Source organism: Cyprinodon tularosa, unplaced genomic scaffold, assembly GCF_016077235.1.
Source record: "Cyprinodon tularosa strain WSP-4 unplaced genomic scaffold, ASM1607723v1 ctg706, whole genome shotgun sequence".
NCBI classification, from domain to species: domain Eukaryota; kingdom Metazoa; phylum Chordata; class Actinopteri; order Cyprinodontiformes; family Cyprinodontidae; genus Cyprinodon; species Cyprinodon tularosa.
The window spans coordinates 301455-321297 of NW_024039459.1; the positions used below are offsets into that span (position 1 = coordinate 301455).

Consider the following 19843-nt stretch of genomic DNA (forward strand, 5'->3'; position numbering starts at 1 on the left):
TCTCCATCATGCTGGAACCTTCACAGCAGACTAGATCAATGAGCCTGGAGGCTCCTCTTCTCCTCCATGTTCATGCAGATCAGCTTGGTGGAACCTCATCGATGTCCTGGAACTACTTCTCTGCAGCTGATGGATGAAATGTTGCTGATCTAGAAAACTGCTCTACCTGCTGCCATGGTCTCAGGTTCCTGCTGGGTTCTTTGGAGGAACCGGAACCAGAACAGTTGTTTTCTGGACTCCTTTAACATCTGCTGCTGCTGCTGACATCATCAGGCTGGAGGTTTAAACTGGTGAAGATCTTCATGATGCTTCTGCTCAGTCATCACCTTCCTCCGCACTTTAAATAGCTTCTGTCCAAACTTTATTCATTCATTTTATAGTAAAACACATCTGTATATATGCTGTCGTACATAACTGTAAAACCCTTTTTATAGTAATATCCATCTGTATGTTATATTGGGTAAATATCCAGCTGTAAATTTAGTTCATAACTCTAGTTATCTATATATTATATTCATCTATTAGTGAGATTCTGTTTATGTTATTCATCTCTATATTTATTCAGTAGAATCCATGTCCTGTGTTTACAGAACTATTATTTATTAACCATTAACTTCTAGTTAGACCTAAACTGCATCTCGTTGCCTTGTACCTGTGTAATGAGAATAAAGTTTAATCTAATCTAGTCTTGACTAGTTTAATCTAATCTAGTCTAGACTAGTTTAATCAGGAGAAGCTGAGGTCTGACAGCCTGCAACCACCACCTTCCACCAGCAGGGGGCAGATCGACCCCACTGTTTAAAGGTCCAGACCTGACCATCTTCCCCAGCTCCTCATCCTCAGCTCCTTCCTCCCTACCAGCTGATGATGATGATGATGAGGAGGAGGAGCAGCAGCTGTGGCTTTAAATCCTCCTCAGAGGACATGAGATCCGGTTCCGGTTCGGATCTGAATCAGAATGTAAAGGAATCCCAGATAATCCAGCACAGCTCCTCATCCTCACTTTACCATAATATGTGTGAATGAGGAGGAGGAGGAGGAGGAGGAAGGAGGAGGAGGAGGAGGAGGAGGAGGAGGAGGCGGTCCCTTCCTCCCTCTGGCTCCCTGCAGCTCAGCCTCTGCCTCAGTCCGTGGAAAGTTCACGGAGGAATCACGTGGCGTGGAAGCAGCGGTCCTGATCAGGTAGGCCCACCTGTAGTACTTGTTACACCTGGGAGGGGCGGGGTCTAAACTGTGTGTCATTAGTCTGTGACTGTCACCATAGCAACAGCTCAGATCTGGCTGAACAGTCTGAGGCGTCCAGAACCGAACCCTGCCTGACCCGGTGGGGGGGGGGGGGGGGGGGGTAACTTCTGATATTTTAGATCTATTCTGGATTTTAATGCATTTGATCATAAAGAAAATCACTTTGTTCTACTTTTATTTCTCTTCTTTGACTAAATCAGCTGGAAAACCAACATTTTCAGGCTGACCTTTAAACCGGGTCCAAACTGGAGGTTCTGCTACATGTTGGAGTTCAGGACGGGTCTGAGAACCCTTCTGGTTCTGGACTACAGCGGAGCCAGTTCTGGTTCCGGTTCCAGCTTTCAGAGGATCTTTTTAGATCCAGATGGTTCTCTGGGATCCTTCCCTAAAGTTCTGATCCATAAAGCTGCTGGACCGGACCGGACCGTTTCCCAGGTCTAAACAAGGCGGGCCACAGTGACCCCTGACCACAGCTGGTGGTACCAACTGGACCCGGCAGAACCGGCCCTGTTTGATCATCTGTAGCTTAAATTTCAGCTAAAACATCCTGATAAGCAGGTTTGGACAGAAAGGAACCAGGAACCGCGGTTCCTTCCTCCTGAGCTGCAGAACCAGAACCAAACCAACTAGAACTCAGCAGAACCTTCAGTGTTTTGGATCTATTCTATGGATCCCATTTCTAGAATATTTGACCTCTTTGTATTATTCAGTTTTAATGTAAAAACAAATGAGATGTTGGGCTGGAAGGTTTGGTCCAGAACCTCTAGAACCGGGTCAGAACCGAGCTTGTGGGTAAAACCTGAAGACTTTCCGTCCATCGCGGTCCTGCAGGGGGCAGCAGTGAGCGCGTCAGGCAGTGACCGAAGCAGCCGACAGTCAGCAGACCCAGAAGAACCGCAGACACAGGATCGGTCCGGTCCTCCTACAGAACCGGGTCTTTGGATCAGATTGTTCCCTGGAACAGACCCGGCCAGCTGTGGTTCTGGAACATCTCAGCGTTATTCTGCTGAACTTCAGCTGCAAAAGAGACAAAGACGAGTGGGGCAGTTCTGGAGACGCCTGCCGGGTCCAACTGGTTTCCATAAAAGGTTCTGAGGCTTTCAAAGCTTTGACGCCGTCCTCCATGTTTGTTCCAGAAGCTTTGATGACGCATGAAGGAGGCTGTCGCCACGGGACAATAGACTGCAGACAAACATCCCGCAGGGACAGGAGGGGACAGGAGGAGACGGGGACAGGAGCAGATAGGAGAGGACAAGAAGGACAGGAGGAGACGGGGGACAGGAATGGATAGGAGAAGACAAGAAGGACAGGAGGGGACAGGAGGAGACGGGGGACAGGAGAAGATAGGAGAAGACAAGAAGGACAGGAGGAGACGGGGGACAGGAGCAGATAGGAGAGGACAAGGAGGACAGGAGGAGACGGGGGACAGGAGCAGATAGGAGAGGACAAGAAGGACAGGAGGGGACAGGAGGAGATAGGAGAGGACAAGAAGGACAGGAGGAGACGGGGGACAGGAGGAGACAGGAGGACATAACAAATCTGTCAAACATAACAACCTCTAAAAAATTCCAGTCAGGTTTGCGTTTCGTCCACAGCGCAGAGACAGCCCTAGTCAGTCTCTAACGTCCTCCTCAGGTGATCTGATGCTGGATCTTCATCCCTCCTCATCCTCCCCATCCTCTTCATCCTTTAAACCCCCCAACCCCCCCCCCCCCCATCCTCACAGTCCACCTGTCTGGAGGAGATAAAGGTACGGATGGAGCTAAACTTTCTTCCACTCAGCAGATCCAAATCTGAAGCCCTCCTGGTTGGACCTCCTCATCACTTCCTCTGGTTCTAACATCTCGCTCTCATCAACAGTTAGTAGGAACGGACTCACAGCTCACTTTGAAGTCCAATCATTTAAATAAATCATTTATAGGAGCTCTTTCTACCTCCTCTGAAACATTTCCAAACTCCGTCCCATTCTCTCCCTCCCAGACGATGAGAAGCTGCTTCCTGTCTTTGTCTCCTCCAGACTGGACTGTTGCTTCTTCTCACTGGGATCCCTTCGCTCCCCTCACTCAGACCTGCTCCACATTCCCAGATCCAGACTCAGGATCATGGGAGCGTTTTATGCTTTGGATCCCCCCCCCCCCCCCCCCACGAGGGCTCCTAAATCCAACGACTGTTTTAAAAAAGGCCTTAAAATATTTCTTTATATCAAAACTTTTGGTCCCTTTTAAATATTTTTTTTTCTCTTTTTAAAACAGCTTTTATTATTATTATTTATTTTTTCATTATTATTGTTCTTTTTTGTATTTCTTTTTTAATGCTTGTCTTTTTTTGTCGTACTTTGAGGTCTTTTTGATGAAAAGTGCAGAATAAATTAAATGTATTATTATTATTTTATTATAGAAGACAGGAGGAGACAATGGGGGACAGGAGGAGACATGAGAAGATGGGGCATGAGAGACAGGATAGGACAAGAAGGACAGGAGGAGAGGGAGGAGATGGGGGACAGGAGGTGTTGTCTGATTGGAGGAACGTCTGGCTGAGCTTTGGAGGAAGTTGTGATGAAAGGCAGCAGATGTTCCTCCTCAGGAAGCTGAGCGGAAGGAGAGCCATTGTTCTGCTGCTGCCTTCAGGAACCGCTCTGGTCTCTGCAGCGACGACTGCGGAGGCGGTTCTGATTCTGGCTGTTCTGATCCGCAGGAGGTCGGCACCATGAGCGCCGCGTTCAGCTGCAGGATCTGCAGCCAGTCTCTCTGTGGACGTAAATACATCAAGGTGGAGGAGAAGCCCCACTGCGTCCACTGCTACGACCGCCTCTACGCCAACACCTGCCACGAGTGCAAGGAGACCATCGGACACCACGAGAAGGTACCGACCCGACCAGAACCAGCCCTGGTTCTGGTCAGACGGGACGGAGCAGAATGCTTCAGGCTTTATGGTTGAGGAGGAATCTCACCAACATCTGGATGTTCTGCAGAGTCCAGAACTGAAGGTTGGTCTTTGGAGACATTGTTGGATCTTCAGCCTGTTCTCTGTGGAACATCCAGGTTCTGGATGGTTCCATCCCTGTGGGGTCCAGCAGTTAGCTGTGCTGGGTTCATGTCCAGAACCTCCTGGGACTGTGGAGCTTCATTACCTGGAAGGGTCTCTGAAGCTCCGCCTGCTTGGTGGAGATTCCCAGTCATGCAGGTCATCCAGGTCATCCAGGTCATCCAGGTCTTCCAGGTCTTCCAGGTCACAGTCGTTCCAGAAAATCTCAAATCAATCCTCTGGACTTTGTTTCTGAGTTTGAAGACGTTTCTCTTCCATCCAGGAAGCTTCTTCAATTCAAAATGTCAGAAATAGCGTTTAGTTCCAGGATTCAGAGAATGGACCAATCAAAGCCTTGCTTTGGTTTAGAAAACATGCAAACTGATCCAGAAGATCAGGTCCGCCCCTCAGGAAGCTTCCTGGATGGGAAGAGGAACGTCTTCAAACTTGGAAACAAAGTCCAAAGGATTGTTGTTTTTACTTTTTGGGAAAGCAGGAAATTCTTTCCTTGGTCGTTTTTAGAAGCTGAAGCTCCGCCCCTCATCCTGGACAGCTGGAGATAAGGAACCACTCCGATTAATGGATCCTTCAGTTTAGAGAAGTAGAGAAACTCTGCAGCTGCAGACGCCCAAAGATCTCTGACAGGATGACGAAGAGTCGCTCTCCTCCTCTTCCTCTTCCTCCTCTCAACTAAACATAAAAACAATCGTCTTCATCCTTCTCTGTCCTCGGAGCGCCGCTGCTTTCCCTCACTTTAATGAGACGTCCTTTCACAGCTTTAACTTCTGTAAACATCCATCAGCTGAGAGCAGCCGATGGTTTCAGAGCTTCCTCATAAACATCAGCATCTCTCCCTGGAATCACCTGGAAAAGCTGCTCCAACTTTTTCCAAAACCTCCCAGAACCTCTACTTCAAACCCTTCCTTCCTTCCTTCCTTCCTTCCTTCCTTCCTTCCTTCCTTCCTTCCTTCCTTCCTTCCTTCCTTCCTTCCTTCCTTCCTTCCTTCCTTCCTTCCTTCCTTCCTTCCTTCCTTCCTTCCTTCCTTCCTTCCTTCCTTCCTTCCTTCCAGGGTAATGTTCTCATGATGTTCTCCTTCTCCCTGCAGGAGCTCATGCATGAGAACCGTTCCTTCCATGAACGCTGCTTCCGGTGCTTCAGCTGCGATCGCTCTCTGGCCGATGAGTCCTTCATCCAGCAGGGCGGCGCTCTGATCTGCAGCGACTGCTACTGCAGCCAGTGCTCCTCCAAGTGTGCAGCCTGCAGCCAACCAGTGATGCCAGGTAGAGATTTACCAGTTCTCCCAGTTCAGAGACGCGTTCCTGACTGGTGACTCAGCAGTTCATGGTCCCGCCCTGCTTTCAGTGGAACTGGAGGAGGAAACCAGACGGGTTTGCTCCAGTGAAAGCATCTGGAAATGGTTTCAGTTCTGGGCTCTGTGAGCAGACCAGCTTGGTTCTGTTAGGTTCTATTGGACCCGTTTCATTTCTAAACTCCTCCAGAAGCAGCATGACCTTCTGGCCTGTGGAGGCCGGTGACCTGCAGCACGGTGGCGTGTCTTTGGTCTGGTTCAGGTGAATTAAATGGACCAGTGGCAGAAGGTGGTGAGGAGCTGATCTATCCAGGTGTTCTGGATCAGTGACACCTGTAGAAGATCCAGGTCCAAACACTGACCTGCTGCCTCTCAGCTCCAGGGATCAGAAGACTGTCAGGGTTCTTCTTTCTGTTTTAGTTGGTTTCTTTTAGCCTGAGCAACATAAATAAACTCAAAGACGTGTCCTAGCATGACTATGAAGCTGATCCCAGTGAGAAACGAGTCCCTGGCTGTGTAGGCTGGGCAGCGATAGCCATGCTAACTATGTAGGGGCAGCATTAACCATGCTAACTATGTAGGGCCAGCGATAGCCATGCTAACTATGTAGGGCCAGCTATAGCCATGCTAACTATGTAGGGCCAGCGATAGCCACGCTAACTATGTAGGGGCAATGATAACCATGCTAACTATGTAGGGGCAGCAATAGCCATGCTAACTATGTAGGGGCAGTAATAGCCATGCTAACTCTGTAGGGCCAGCGATAGCCATGCTAACTATGTAGGGGCAGCGATAGCCATGCTAACTATGTAGGGGCAGTGATAGCCATGCTAACTCTGTAGGGGCAGCATTAACCATGCTAACTATGTAGGGGCAGCGATAGCCATGCTAACTATGTAGGGGCAGCGATAGCCATGCTAACCATGTAGGGGCAGTGATAGCCATGCTAACTCTGTAGGGGCAGCATTAACCATGCTAACTATGTAGGGGCAGCGATAGCCATGCTAACTATGTAGGGGCAGCGATAGCCATGCTAACCATGTAGGGGCAGTGATAGCCATGCTAACTCTGTAGGGCCAGCGATAGCCATGCTAACTATGTAGGGGCAGCATTAACCATGCTAACTATGTAGGGGCAGCAATAGCCATGCTAACTATGTAGGGGCAGCGATAGCCATGCTAACCATGTAGGGGCAGTGATAGCCATGCTAACTCTGTAGGGCCAGCAATAGCCATGCTAACTATGTAGGGGCAGCAATAGCCATGCTAACTATGTAGGGGCAGCAATAGCCGTGCTGACTATGTAGGGGCAGCGATAGCCATGCTAACGATGTAGGGGCAGTAATAGCCATGCTAACTCTGTAGGGCCAGCGATAGCCATGCTAACTATGTAGGGGCAGCGATAGCCATGCTGACTATGTAGGGGCAGTGATAGCCATGCTAACTCTGTAGGGGCAGCATTAACCATGCTAACTATGTAGGGGCAGCGATAGCCATGCTAACTATGTAGGGGCAGCGATAGCCATGCTAACCATGTAGGGGCAGTGATAGCCATGCTAACTCTGTAGGGCCAGCGATAGCCATGCTAACTATGTAGGGGCAGCATTAACCATGCTAACTATGTAGGGGCAGCGATAGCCATGCTAACTATGTAGGGGCAGCGATAGCCATGCTAACCATGTAGGGGCAGCGATAGCCATGCTAACTCTGTAGGGCCAGCGATAGCCATGCTAACTATGTAGGGGCAGCGATAGCCATGCTAACTATGTAGGGGCAGTGATAGCCATGCTAACTATGTAGGGCCAGCTATAGCCATGCTAACTATGTAGGGCCAGTGATAGCCACGCTAACTATGTAGGGGCAATGATAACCATGCTAACTATGTAGGGGCAGCAATAGCCATGCTAACTATGTAGGGGCAGCAATAGCCGTGCTGACTATGTAGGGGCAGCGATAGCCATGCTAACTATGTAGGGGCAGTAATAGCCATGCTGACTATGTAGGGGCAGCGATAGCCATGCTAACGATGTAGGGGCAGTAATAGCCATGCTAACTCTGTAGGGCCAGCGATAGCCATGCTAACTATGTAGGGGCAGCGATAGCCATGCTAACTATGTAGGGGCAGCGATAGCCATGCTAACTATGTAGGGGCAGCGATAGCCATGCTAACGATGTAGGGGCAGCAATAGCCGTGCTGACTATGTAGGGGCAGCTATAGCCATGCTAACTCTGTAGGGCCAGCGATAGCCATGCTAACTATGTAGGGGCAGCAATAGCCATGCTAACTATGTAGGGGCAGCAATAGCCGTGCTGACTATGTAGGGGCAGCGATAGCCATGCTAACGATGTAGGGGCAGTAATAGCCATGCTAACTCTGTAGGGCCAGCGATAGCCATGCTAACTATGTAGGGGCAGCGATAGCCGTGCTGACTATGTAGGGGCAGCGATAGCCATGCTAACGATGTAGGGGCAGTAATAGCCATGCTAACTCTGTAGGGCCAGCGATAGCCATGCTAACTATGTAGGGGCAGCGATAGCCATGCTGACTATGTAGGGGCAGTGATAGCCATGCTAACTCTGTAGGGGCAGCATTAACCATGCTAACTATGTAGGGGCAGCGATAGCCATGCTAACTATGTAGGGGCAGCGATAGCCATGCTAACCATGTAGGGGCAGTGATAGCCATGCTAACTCTGTAGGGCCAGCGATAGCCATGCTAACTATGTAGGGGCAGCATTAACCATGCTAACTATGTAGGGGCAGCGATAGCCATGCTAACTATGTAGGGGCAGCGATAGCCATGCTAACCATGTAGGGGCAGCGATAGCCATGCTAACTCTGTAGGGCCAGCGATAGCCATGCTAACTATGTAGGGGCAGCGATAGCCATGCTAACTATGTAGGGGCAGCGATAGCCATGCTAACTATGTAGGGCCAGCGATAGCCACGCTAACTATGTAGGGGCAATGATAACCATGCTAACTATGTAGGGGCAGCAATAGCCATGCTAACTATGTAGGGGCAGCAATAGCCGTGCTGACTATGTAGGGGCAGCGATAGCCATGCTAACTATGTAGGGGCAGTAATAGCCATGCTGACTATGTAGGGGCAGCGATAGCCATGCTAACGATGTAGGGGCAGTAATAGCCATGCTAACTCTGTAGGGCCAGCGATAGCCATGCTAACTATGTAGGGGCAGCGACAGCCATGCTAACTATGTAGGGGCAGCGATAGCCATGCTAACTATGTAGGGGCAGCGATAGCCATGCTAACTATGTAGGGGCAGCGATAGCCATGCTAACGATGTAGGGGCAGTAATAGCCATGCTAACTATGTAGGGGCAATGATAGCCACGCTAACTATGTAGGGGCAATGATAACCACGCTAACTATGTAGGGGCAGCAATAGCCGTGCTAACTATGTAGGGGCAGCAATAGCCGTGCTGACTATGTAGGGGCAGCTATAGCCATGCTAACGATGTAGGGGCAGCTATAGCCATGCTGACTATGTAGGGGCAGCGATAGCCATGCTAACGATGTAGGGGCAGTAATAGCCACGCTAACTATGTAGGGGCAGCGATAGCCATGCTGACTATGTAGGGGCAGCGATAGCCATGCTAACGATGTAGGGGCAGTAATAGCCATGCTAACTATGTAGGGGCAATGATAGCCACGCTAACTATGTAGGGGCAGCGATAGCCATGCTGACTATGTAGGGGCAGCGATAGCCATGCTAACGATGTAGGGGCAGCAATAGCCATGCTAACTATGTAGGGGCAATGATAGCCACGCTAACTATGTAGGGGCAGCGATAGCCACGCTAACTATGTAGGGGCAGCGATAGCCATGCTAACTATGTAGGGGCAGCGATAGCCATGCTAACTATGTAGGGGCAGCGATAGCCACGCTAACTATGTAGGGGCAGCGATAGCCACGCTAACTATGTAGGGGCAGTGATAGCCATGCTAACTATGTAGGGGCAGTGATAGCCATGCTAACTATGTAGGGGCAGCGATAGCCACGCTTACTATGTAGGGGCAGTGATAGCCATGCTAACTGTGTAGGGGCAGCGATAACCATGCTAACTATGTAGGGGCAGTGATAACCATGCTAACTATGTAGGGGCAGTGATAACCACGCTAACTATGTAGGGGCAGCGATAGCCATGCTAACTATGTAGGGGCAGTGATAACCATGCTAACTATGTAGGGGCAGTGATAACCACGCTAACTATGTAGGGGCAGTGATAACCATGCTAACTATGTAGGGGCAGTGATAACCATGCTAACTATGTAGGGGCAGTGATAACCACGCTAACTATGTAGGGGCAGCGATAGCCATGCTAACTATGTAGGGGCAGTGATAGCCATGCTAACTATGTAGGGGCAGTGATAACCATGCTAACTATGTAGGGGCAGTGATATCCATGCTAACTATGTAGGGGCAGCGATAGCCACGCTTACTATGTAGGGGCAGTGATAGCCATGCTAACTGTGTAGGGGCAGCGATAACCATGCTAACTATGTAGGGGCAGTGATAACCATGCTAACTATGTAGGGGCAGTGATAACCACGCTAACTATGTAGGGGCAGCGATAGCCATGCTAACTATGTAGGGGCAGTGATAACCATGCTAACTATGTAGGGGCAGTGATAACCACGCTAACTATGTAGGGGCAGTGATAACCATGCTAACTATGTAGGGGCAGCGATAACCATGCTAACTATGTAGGGGCAGTGATAACCACGCTAACTATGTAGGGGCAGCGATAGCCATGCTAACTATGTAGGGGCAGTGATAGCCATGCTAACTATGTAGGGGCAGCGATAACCATGCTAACTATGTAGGGGCAGTGATAACCATGCTAACTATGTAGGGGCAGTGATAACCATGCTAACTATGTAGGGGCAGTGATAACCACGCTAACTATGTAGGGGCAGCGATAGCCATGCTAACTATGTAGGGGCAGTGATAGCCATGCTAACTATGTAGGGGCAGCGATAGCCATGCTAACTATGTAGGGGCAGTGATAGCCATGCTAACTATGTAGGGGCAGCGATAACCATGCTAACTATGTAGGGGCAGTGATAACCACGCTAACTATGTAGGGGCAGCGATAGCCATGCTAACTATGTAGGGGCAGTGATAGCCATGCTAACTATGTAGGGGCAGTGCTAGCCATGCCAGTCCAGCTCCGCTCCCACCAGCAGGGCAGGAACTTGGACCTGAACATCTCTGCTTCTGCTGCTTTCTCCAACAGGATCCAGGATGCTGGAGTACGAGGGCTCTGCGTGGCATGAAGACTGCTTCCTGTGTCACGGCTGCAAGAAGCCCATCGCAGCCGAGGCCTTCATCCCTGATGACAGCAACTTCTTCTGTGTGTCGTGCTACGAGCAGAGGGTCGCTCCACGCTGCAGCCTCTGCAGAAAGGTGGAGCAGATCTGGTCCCCATCAGAAGACAAGATGTTTCAGAGTTCCTCTAATCAGCTTCTGTCAGTCCTTCTGGGTCTGCTGGTGTCCTCTAGTTGTCTCCAGCATGTCTGCCATCACAGAGAAGCTGACTGCTCCTCTGACCAGAACATCAAACATCAGGCCTCCTCTGAAGGTCCAGAGTGGAGGCCGCTCTCTGGGACTCCTCCAGCCTCCATGGCGGTCTGAGAACCGTCATGGAGGCTGGAGGAGCCACCGTGGGACCAGATCAAGCTCAGAATCAAATGTTTGCAGAGATTCTTGGATGAATTTTGAAACAGAAACAAGCTGATGAGATCGAACCAGAAACATGTTGGCTTCTTCTGATCAGCTGGAACAAAAACCAGCAGCTTTACGTTTATGGAGCCAAACGGCTCTGAGGTTTATTCTGAAACGCTTTTTATTGTTTTACTGAAATGTTTTTTTCAACTAATATAAATCTTTAACACTTTTTCAGCTTGTGTAGGGGCGGGGCTTAACTCCCAGCTGTTGCATTCAGGGGCCGTGGGAACTAGAGATGTTTTAAAGTCCAGCCCAGAAGCAAATAAGGCAACATCCCCAAGTTTCCATCAACTCGTTGCTTCGTTCGGATTCACCCGTTTTATGGTGGAAGTTTAAAATAGTGAGATTTGCAGAGAAAGAAGGAGTTGATGGGTTTGAACTTATCTCTACGTCCGTTTCACAAACTGAACTATCGTTATTAATCTATGACCCTTTAAATCACTGCAGAGGTTTTAGTTTTAGGTATAAATAATGATCCATTGATTATTCCTGCTGACCGGACTTTTCCTTTAAGCCGGTTTCTGTGGCAGAACATCTGCAGATCAGTGGATCTTCAGAACCACCGAATGCTTTTAAACAGCCTGAGGTTCTGTTGGACTCCAGTCTGGTTCTTCTGCTTCACTTTGAGGCGACAGGAAACGTCTGTGGAGTGAAAAAGCTGCAGATTCATCGTTCTGGTTCCTCCATCAGGTTTGTGTCGTTGGGAGACAGAAACCGATGGAATAAAGACAGAATCAGTGAAGCAGCGGAATCAAACTACAGACCTGCAGCTCCGGCGCTTCGACTCGCCTGATGCACAGGATGAGGTCGTTAGCGACGCCATGTTTCCCGTTTCTGCAGGTTTGATTCAGGAGTGTTGCCTTCAAGACTCTTCTAATTCCCACAGTTCCTGAATGCAGCAGCTGGGAATGTTTTGTTCTAAAAATGATTTTTTTTCCTTTAAGTTAAAATAGTTTTTCTTTCAAAATCATTTTTCAGTTTTATTTTAATTTTTTTGTTTAAAAAATGTTCCTGATCAAACCTCCGGGCTGATCCTGCCTGAGGTTTGGTTCTGACCCGGTTCTGGTTCTGCAGGCTGTGACCAAAGGAGGCGTGAAGTTCCAGGAGGAGGTTTGGCATAAAGACTGCTTCCTGTGCTGCGGCTGCAGCGCTCCGCTGGCCGGACAGTCCTTCACGTCTCAGGGGGACAGTCCTTACTGCGTCCGGTGTTTCAGCAACCTCTACGCCAACAAGTGCGCCGGCTGCAACACGCCCATCACAGGTCAGTCAACCCCACGCCCCGCCGGCGACCCGCCTCCACTCATTGCGAGCCCGGCTGCACGTCACGCGCGTCGGTTTGAGGAGCGTGACTGTGGAAAACATTCCTGTGTTTCCCACAGTCAGTCAGTCAGTCAGTCAGTCAGTCAGTCAGTCAGTCAGTCAGTCAGTCAGTCAGTCAGTCAGTGAGTCAGTCAGTCAGTCAGTCAGTCAGTCAGTGAGTCAGTCAGTCAGTCAGTCAGTCAGTCAGTCAGTCAGTCAGTCAGTCAGTCAGTCAGTCAGTCAGTCAGTCAGTCAGTGAGTCAGTCAGTCAGTCAGTCAGTCAGTCAGTGACTCACTCAATCAGTCAGTCAGTCAGTCAGTCAGTCAGTCAGTCAGTCAGTCAGTCAGTCAGTCAGTCAGTCAGTCAGTCAGTCAGTCAGTCAGTCAGTCAGTCAGTCAGTCAGTCAGTCAGTCAGTCAGTCAGTCAGTCAGTCAGTCTGTCAGTCAGTCAGTCAGTCAGTCAGTCAGTCAGTCAGTCAGTCAGTCAGTCAGTCAGTCAGTCAGTCAGTCAGTCAGTCAGTCAGTCAGTGAGTCAGTCAGTCAGTCAGTCAGTCAGTCAGTCAGTCAGTCAGTCAGTCAGTCAGTCAGTCAGTCAGTCAGTCAGTCAGTCAGTCAGTCAGTCAGTCAGTCAGTCAGTCAGTCAGTCAGTCAGTCAGTCAGTCAGTCAGTCAGTCAGTCAGTCAGTCAGTCAGTCAGTCAGTCAGTCAGTCAGTCAGTCAGTCAGTCAGTCAGTCAGTCAGTCAGTCAGTCAGTCAGTCAGTCAGTCAGTCAGTCAGTCAGTCAGTCAGTCAGTCAGTCAGTCAGTCAGTCAGTCAGTCAGTCAGTCAGTCAGTCAGTCAGTCAGTCAGTCAGTCAGTCAGTCAGTCAGTCAGTGAGTCAGTCAGTCAGTGAGTCAGTCAGTCAGTCAGTCAGTCAGTCAGTCAGTCAGTCAGTCAGTCAGTCAGTCAGTCAGTCAGTCAGTCAGTCAGTCAGTCAGTCAGTCAGTCAGTCAGTCAGTCAGTCAGTCAGTCAGTCAGTCAGTCAGTCAGTCAGTCAGTCAGTCAGTCAGTCAGTCAGTCAGTCAGTCAGTCAGTCAGTCAGTCAGTCAGTCAGTCAGTCAGTCAGTCAGTCAGTCAGTCAGTCAGTCAGTCAGTCAGTCAGTCAGTCAGTCAGTCAGTCAGTCAGTCAGTCAGTCAGTCAGTCAGTCAGTCAGTCAGTCAGTCAGTCAGTCAGTCAGTCAGTCAGTCAGTCAGTCAGTCAGTCAGTCAGTCAGTCAGTCAGTCAGTCAGTCAGTCAGTCAGTCAGTCAGTCAGTCAGTCAGTCAGTCAGTCAGTCAGTCAGTCAGTCAGTCAGTCAGTCAGTCAGTCAGTCAGTCAGTCAGTCAGTCAGTCAGTCAGTCAGTCAGTCAGTCAGTCAGTCAGTCAGTCAGTCAGTCAGTCAGTCAGTCAGTCAGTCAGTCAGTCAGTCAGTCAGTCAGTCAGTCAGTCAGTCAGTCAGTCAGTCAGTCAGTCAGTCAGTCAGTCAGTCAGTCAGTCAGTCAGTCAGTCAGTCAGTCAGTCAGTCAGTCAGTCAGTCAGTCAGTCAGTCAGTCAGTCAGTCAGTCAGTCAGTCAGTCAGTCAGTCAGTCAGTCAGTCAGTCAGTCAGTCAGTCAGTCAGTCAGTCAGTCAGTCAGTCAGTCAGTCAGTCAGTCAGTCAGTCAGTCAGTCAGTGAGTCAGTCAGTCAGTCAGTCAGTCAGTCAGTCAGTCAGTCAGTCAGTCAGTCAGTCAGTCAGTCAGTCAGTCAGTCAGTCAGTCAGTCAGTCAGTCAGTCAGTCAGTCAGTCAGTGAGTCAGTCAGTCAGTCAGTCAGTCAGTCAGTCAGTCAGTCAGTCAGTCAGTCAGTCAGTCAGTCAGTCAGTCAGTCAGTCAGTCAGTCAGTCAGTCAGTCAGTCAGTCAGTCAGTCAGTCAGTCAGTCAGTCAGTCAGTCAGTCAGTCAGTCAGTCAGTCAGTGAGTCAGTCAGTCAGTCAGTCAGTCAGTCAGTCAGTCAGTCAGTCAGTCAGTCAGTCAGTCAGTCAGTCAGTCAGTCAGTCAGTCAGTCAGTCAGTCAGTCAGTCAGTCAGTCAGTCAGTCAGTCAGTCAGTCAGTCAGTCAGTCAGTCAGTCAGTCAGTCAGTCAGTCAGTCAGTCAGTCAGTCAGTCAGTCAGTCAGTCAGTCAGTCAGTCAGTCAGTCAGTCAGTGAGTCAGTCAGTCAGTCAGTCAGTCAGTCAGTCAGTCAGTCAGTCAGTCAGTCAGTCAGTCAGTCAGTCAGTCAGTCAGTCAGTCAGTCAGTCAGTCAGTCAGTCAGTCAGTCAGTCAGTCAGTCAGTCAGTCAGTCAGTCAGTCAGTCAGTCAGTCAGTCAGTCAGTCAGTCAGTCAGTCAGTCAGTCAGTCAGTCAGTCAGTCAGTCAGTCAGTCAGTCAGTCAGTCAGTCAGTCAGTCAGTCAGTCAGTCAGTCAGTCAGTCAGTCAGTCGGTCAGTCAGTCAGTCAGTCAGTCAGTCAGTCAGTCAGTCAGTCAGTCAGTCAGTCAGTCAGTCAGTCAGTCAGTCAGTCAGTCAGTCAGTCAGTCAGTCAGTCAGTCAGTCAGTCAGTCAGTCAGTCAGTCAGTCAGTCAGTCAGTCAGTCAGTCAGTCAGTCAGTCAGTCAGTCAGTCAGTCAGTCAGTCAGTCAGTCAGTCAGTCAGTCAGTCAGTCAGTCAGTCAGTCAGTCAGTCAGTCAGTCAGTCAGTCAGTCAGTCAGTCAGTCAGTCAGTCAGTCAGTCAGTCAGTCAGTCAGTCAGTCAGTCAGTCAGTCAGTCAGTCAGTCAGTCAGTCAGTCAGTCAGTCAGTCAGTCAGTCAGTCAGTCAGTCAGTCAGTCAGTCAGTCAGTCAGTCAGTCAGTGAGTCAGTCAGTCAGTCAGTCAGTCAGTGAGTCAGTCAGTCAGTCAGTCAGTCAGTCAGTCAGTCAGTCAGTCAGTCAGTCAGTCAGTCAGTCAGTCAGTCAGTCAGTCAGTCAGTCAGTGAGTCAGTCAGTCAGTCAGTCAGTCAGTCAGTCAGTCAGTCAGTCAGTGAGTCAGTCAGTGAGTCAGTCAGTCAGTCAGTCAGTCAGTCAGTCAGTCAGTCAGTCAGTCAGTCAGTCAGTCAGTCAGTCAGTCAGTCAGTCAGTGAGTCAGTCAGTGAGTCAGTCAGTCAGTCAGTCAGTGAGTCAGTCAGTCAGTCAGTCAGTCAGTCAGTCAGTCAGTCAGTCAGTCAGTCAGTCAGTCAGTGAGTCAGTCAGTCAGTCAGTCAGTCAGTCAGTCAGTCAGTCAGTCAGTCAGTCAGTCAGTCAGTCAGTCAGTCAGTCAGTCAGTCAGTCAGTCAGTCAGTCAGTCAGTCAGTCAGTCAGTCAGTCAGTCAGTCAGTCAGTCAGTCAGTCAGTCAGTCAGTCAGTCAGTCAGTCAGTCAGTCAGTCAGTCAGTCAGTCAGTCAGTCAGTCAGTCAGTCAGTCAGTCAGTCAGTCAGTCAGTCAGTCAGTCAGTCAGTCAGTCAGTCAGTCAGTCAGTCAGTCAGTCAGTCAGTCAGTCAGTCAGTCAGTCAGTCAGTCAGTCAGTCAGTCAGTCAGTCAGTCAGTCAGTCAGTCAGTCAGTCAGTCAGTCAGTCAGTCAGTGAGTCAGTCAGTCAGTCAGTCAGTCAGTCAGTCAGTCAGTCAGTCAGTCAGTCAGTCAGTCAGTCAGTCAGTCAGTCAGTCAGTCAGTCAGTCAGTCAGTCAGTCAGTCAGTCAGTCAGTCAGTCAGTCAGTCAGTCAGTCAGTCAGTCAGTCAGTCAGTCAGTCAGTCAGTCAGTCAGTCAGTCAGTCAGTCAGTCAGTCAGTCAGTCAGTCAGTCAGTCAGTCAGTCAGTCAGTCAGTCAGTCAGTCAGTCAGTCAGTCAGTCAGTCAGTCAGTCAGTCAGTCAGTCAGTCAGTCAGTCAGTCAGTCAGTCAGTCAGTCAGTCAGTCAGTCAGTCAGTCAGTCAGTCAGTCAGTCAGTCAGTCAGTCAGTCAGTCAGTCAGTCAGTCAGTCAGTCAGTCAGTCAGTCAGTGAGTCAGTCAGTCAGTCAGTCAGTCAGTCAGTCAGTCAGTCAGTCAGTCAGTCAGTCAGTCAGTCAGTCAGTCAGTCAGTCAGTCAGTCAGTCAGTCAGTCAGTCAGTCAGTCAGTCAGTCAGTCAGTCAGTCAGTCAGTCAGTCAGTCAGTCAGTCAGTCAGTCAGTCAGTCAGTCAGTCAGTCAGTCAGTCAGTCAGTCAGTCAGTCAGTCAGTCAGTCAGTCAGTCAGTCAGTCAGTCAGTCAGTCAGTCAGTCAGTCAGTCAGTCAGTCAGTCAGTCAGTCAGTCAGTCAGTCAGTCAGTCAGTCAGTCAGTCAGTCAGTCAGTCAGTCAGTCAGTCAGTCAGTCAGTCAGTCAGTCAGTCAGTCAGTCAGTCAGTCAGTCAGTCAGTCAGTCAGTCAGTCAGTCAGTCAGTCAGTCAGTCAGTCAGTCAGTCAGTCAGTCAGTCAGTCAGTCAGTCAGTCAGTCAGTCAGTCAGTCAGTCAGTCAGTCAGTCAGTCAGTCAGTCAGTGAGTCAGTCAGTCAGTCAGTCAGTCAGTCAGTCAGTCAGTCAGTCAGTCAGTCAGTCAGTCAGTCAGTCAGTCAGTCAGTCAGTCAGTCAGTCAGTCAGTCAGTCAGTCAGTCAGTCAGTCAGTCAGTCAGTCAGTCAGTCAGTCAGTCAGTCAGTCAGTCAGTCAGTCAGTCAGTCAGTCAGTCAGTGAGGATGAGTGTGATGAGGAAGAGGAAGCAGGTTCATCCAATCCAGTCTAACAGCTTTTATTCCAGTTGGTTCTGGATTTAGCTCCATCCATCTGACCAGCTTCCTGTCCCACAGCATGATGCAGCCACCTCCTAGTTTCACTGTGGGGAGGCTGTAGCTTTGCTTTGGTCTCCTGTCATGCTTTTCGTTTTCCGAACCGTTTCTGTGAAACTGAAACTCCAACAAGTCGCCGTCCCACCTGAGCGTTGGATCTCTGCGGCTCCTCCTGAGTGGCTGCCTCTCTGCTTACCGCTGTCCCCGTCCAGCCTGTCGGTCCAGGTGGACGTCCATGTCCTGGTGGGTCAGATGATGGGTGGACGTCCTTCATGTTTTCTCTCCGATTGATCATGTTTGGTTTTACGGGAAGATCTATGTGACATAGATCTATATCTGTTGATCTATGTGTGTCTCCTTGCTGCAGGCTTCGGCGACGGGAAGTACGTCTCCTTTGAGGAGCGCCAGTGGCACCAGCCGTGCTTCAAGTGTTCCCGCTGCTCCGTGTCGTTGGTGGGCTCCGGGTTCTTCCCGGACCGGGACCAGATTCTGTGCAAAGACTGCAACGGCGACGACTGACGATCCGCAGGCAGCAGAACCTCAGCTCGGCGCCGCCGTGCTAGCCCCGCAGGTCCGAAGCAGCCTGCAGAACCAGAATCATTAAAGGTGTGATCAATCCAGAACCGGTACCGTGCTTTTGTTAACCAATCATCTGATCGGGTTCTGGAGATGATTTTTATACCAGACTCCTAAAACCCAGCAGCCTCTGCAGCCCAACCAGAACCAGAACCTTGGCTGCTTCCAGCATCATGGTTCTGATGGGTCCGGTCCACCATCAGTCCGGTAAGGAAGCAGGTCGGCTTCTTTAGCCTTCATGAGCCTCAAGATCCAACTGCTTCCTGTCAGACGATCACCGCAGGAAGGTTCTGCAGAACCTCCAGCAGGAACTGGGATCCTGGCATCTGAAGGAGGTCGTTCAGCCAAGAGGAGCCGCTGCTGAGGAGGTCCATCTGATGGGAATGGTTCTGGATTCTGGTCCATGTCAGGAACACCCTGGGCTCCTCCAGGAGAACATCTGGGCTGGTTCTGGTGGATCTGCTTCCTCCATCATCACTAATTCACAGTTTCTGCTCTCAGCAGCAGAGTTCACCGTAACCATGGCGATAGGAAACTATCAGGAGGTCAGAATGGAAGAGAAAGATTCAGTTTTAACATTTTCAATAAGATGATGATGTAATGATGTTAGTTCAGATCTAGTTTCATAGTTCTGTCCAGGTTAGTCTAGTTTCAATCATAGTTTTAGTCCTGAACTGTTTTTAAATCTGATCTTAGTCTCAGTCTTACCTTCAGTAAGAGGAACCGGGCTGGAGCGGTTCTGTGGGACGGCGGAGGTCCGCTTCATGTAGATACGTGTCGATCAGAGAGGATGAAGAACTGAGCTCCTAGATTCATGGTTTATAGATCTATGTTTATAAATTAGAAATGTGTCTAATAGTGGATTGCATGAAACTCTGGTGGCTCCACCTGGGCCCAGCGATGGCGCCGCTACGCCCCCTGCTGGTGGGTTCAGCAGATCCATGGACGGAACTAGAACTTTAAACCTGCTTCTGACCAGGCCAAGGTCTCTGGGTCCGTTGCCATAGTAACCGGGTCGTCTTGGCTGGGTTTTTACCGTCAGAACCAGATGTTTGTTCTTAGACTTCCTGTCCGGGTTCCCATGACTCCTCCTCAGATGTTTGACCTCACTGGGCCCCAGGAGGAAGCTGCTGGTTCGTCATCATCAGCGTAGGCTCCACCTCCAGACTGAGATGAAGATGTCTTCAGACCATCATCATCATCAGGATGCAGGCTGCTGCTGGACACAGAACCGACCCTGATGATGAATCCTCCACTAATCAAGCCGTGAACTTCAGAACCTCATGATCCACACCTCCAGGTTTCTGCTGTGGAGTCCTGATCCGGTCCTTCCCCAGAACCGATCCAGCCGGGAACCTAATTTATTAATATAGTAGAAATTTAAAACACATCATGTCAAAGTATTTAAAAAAAAAGTCAATTAAACCCAATAATACTTGAAACAAAACAATATTTTTTGAATAATATTCAAAGCAAAAGTAAGGAATATCAGAGCAGGAAGGCTTCGTTATATATGTAAATATATAAATACTTAGAAATAACTGAAATCTGCCTTTATTAAAGTTTCATAAATCAAAAAAAGGTTTCAGAAAACTTAAATATTCTACAACTAATTTAGAATAATCTATTCCAGATTTATGGTGAATTAAAGATCATGAATGTAGTGAATAATTAGGTGAAATCGCCTTTATTCATTATAAATTTGCCATAAATGAGATTTAATTTCTAAACAGTTCCTCAGAAATCAGAGACAATATTTAATATTTAGTAACCTGCAGACAGACTCTCCCTCCATGTTCTAATGTTTCTTTATG

At 49.3% G+C, this 19843-nt stretch overlaps 1 protein-coding gene across 1 annotated transcript; it reads left to right on the plus strand.

Annotated features, from left to right (window-relative positions):
• Window positions 1-1075: 1075 nt before the first annotated feature.
• LOC119772295 (four and a half LIM domains protein 3-like) lies at window positions 1076-18076 on the plus strand. Its single transcript, XM_038268650.1, has 6 exons — window positions 1076-1182; window positions 3940-4107; window positions 5376-5550; window positions 10837-11006; window positions 12402-12588; window positions 17821-18076. Exons 2-6 carry the CDS (start codon window positions 3952-3954, stop codon window positions 17970-17972), a joined length of 840 nt encoding a protein of 279 aa, XP_038124578.1. The 5' UTR covers window positions 1076-1182; window positions 3940-3951; the 3' UTR covers window positions 17973-18076.
• Window positions 18077-19843: the final 1767 nt, after the last annotated feature.

What these genes read in the sequence shown, in the direction of transcription:
- LOC119772295 (XM_038268650.1), top strand. Translation starts at nt 3,952, where the DNA reads ATGAGCGCCGCGTTCAGCTGCAGGATCTGCAGCCAGTCTCTCTGTGGA. An exon ending in CAGCCAACCAGTGATGCCAG is followed by an intron (nt 5,551 to 10,836) that starts GTAGAGATTTAC and finishes TTTCTCCAACAG; the next exon opens with GATCCAGGATGCTGGAGTAC. An exon ending in CTGCAACACGCCCATCACAG is followed by an intron (nt 12,589 to 17,820) that starts GTCAGTCAACCC and finishes TCCTTGCTGCAG; the next exon opens with GCTTCGGCGACGGGAAGTAC.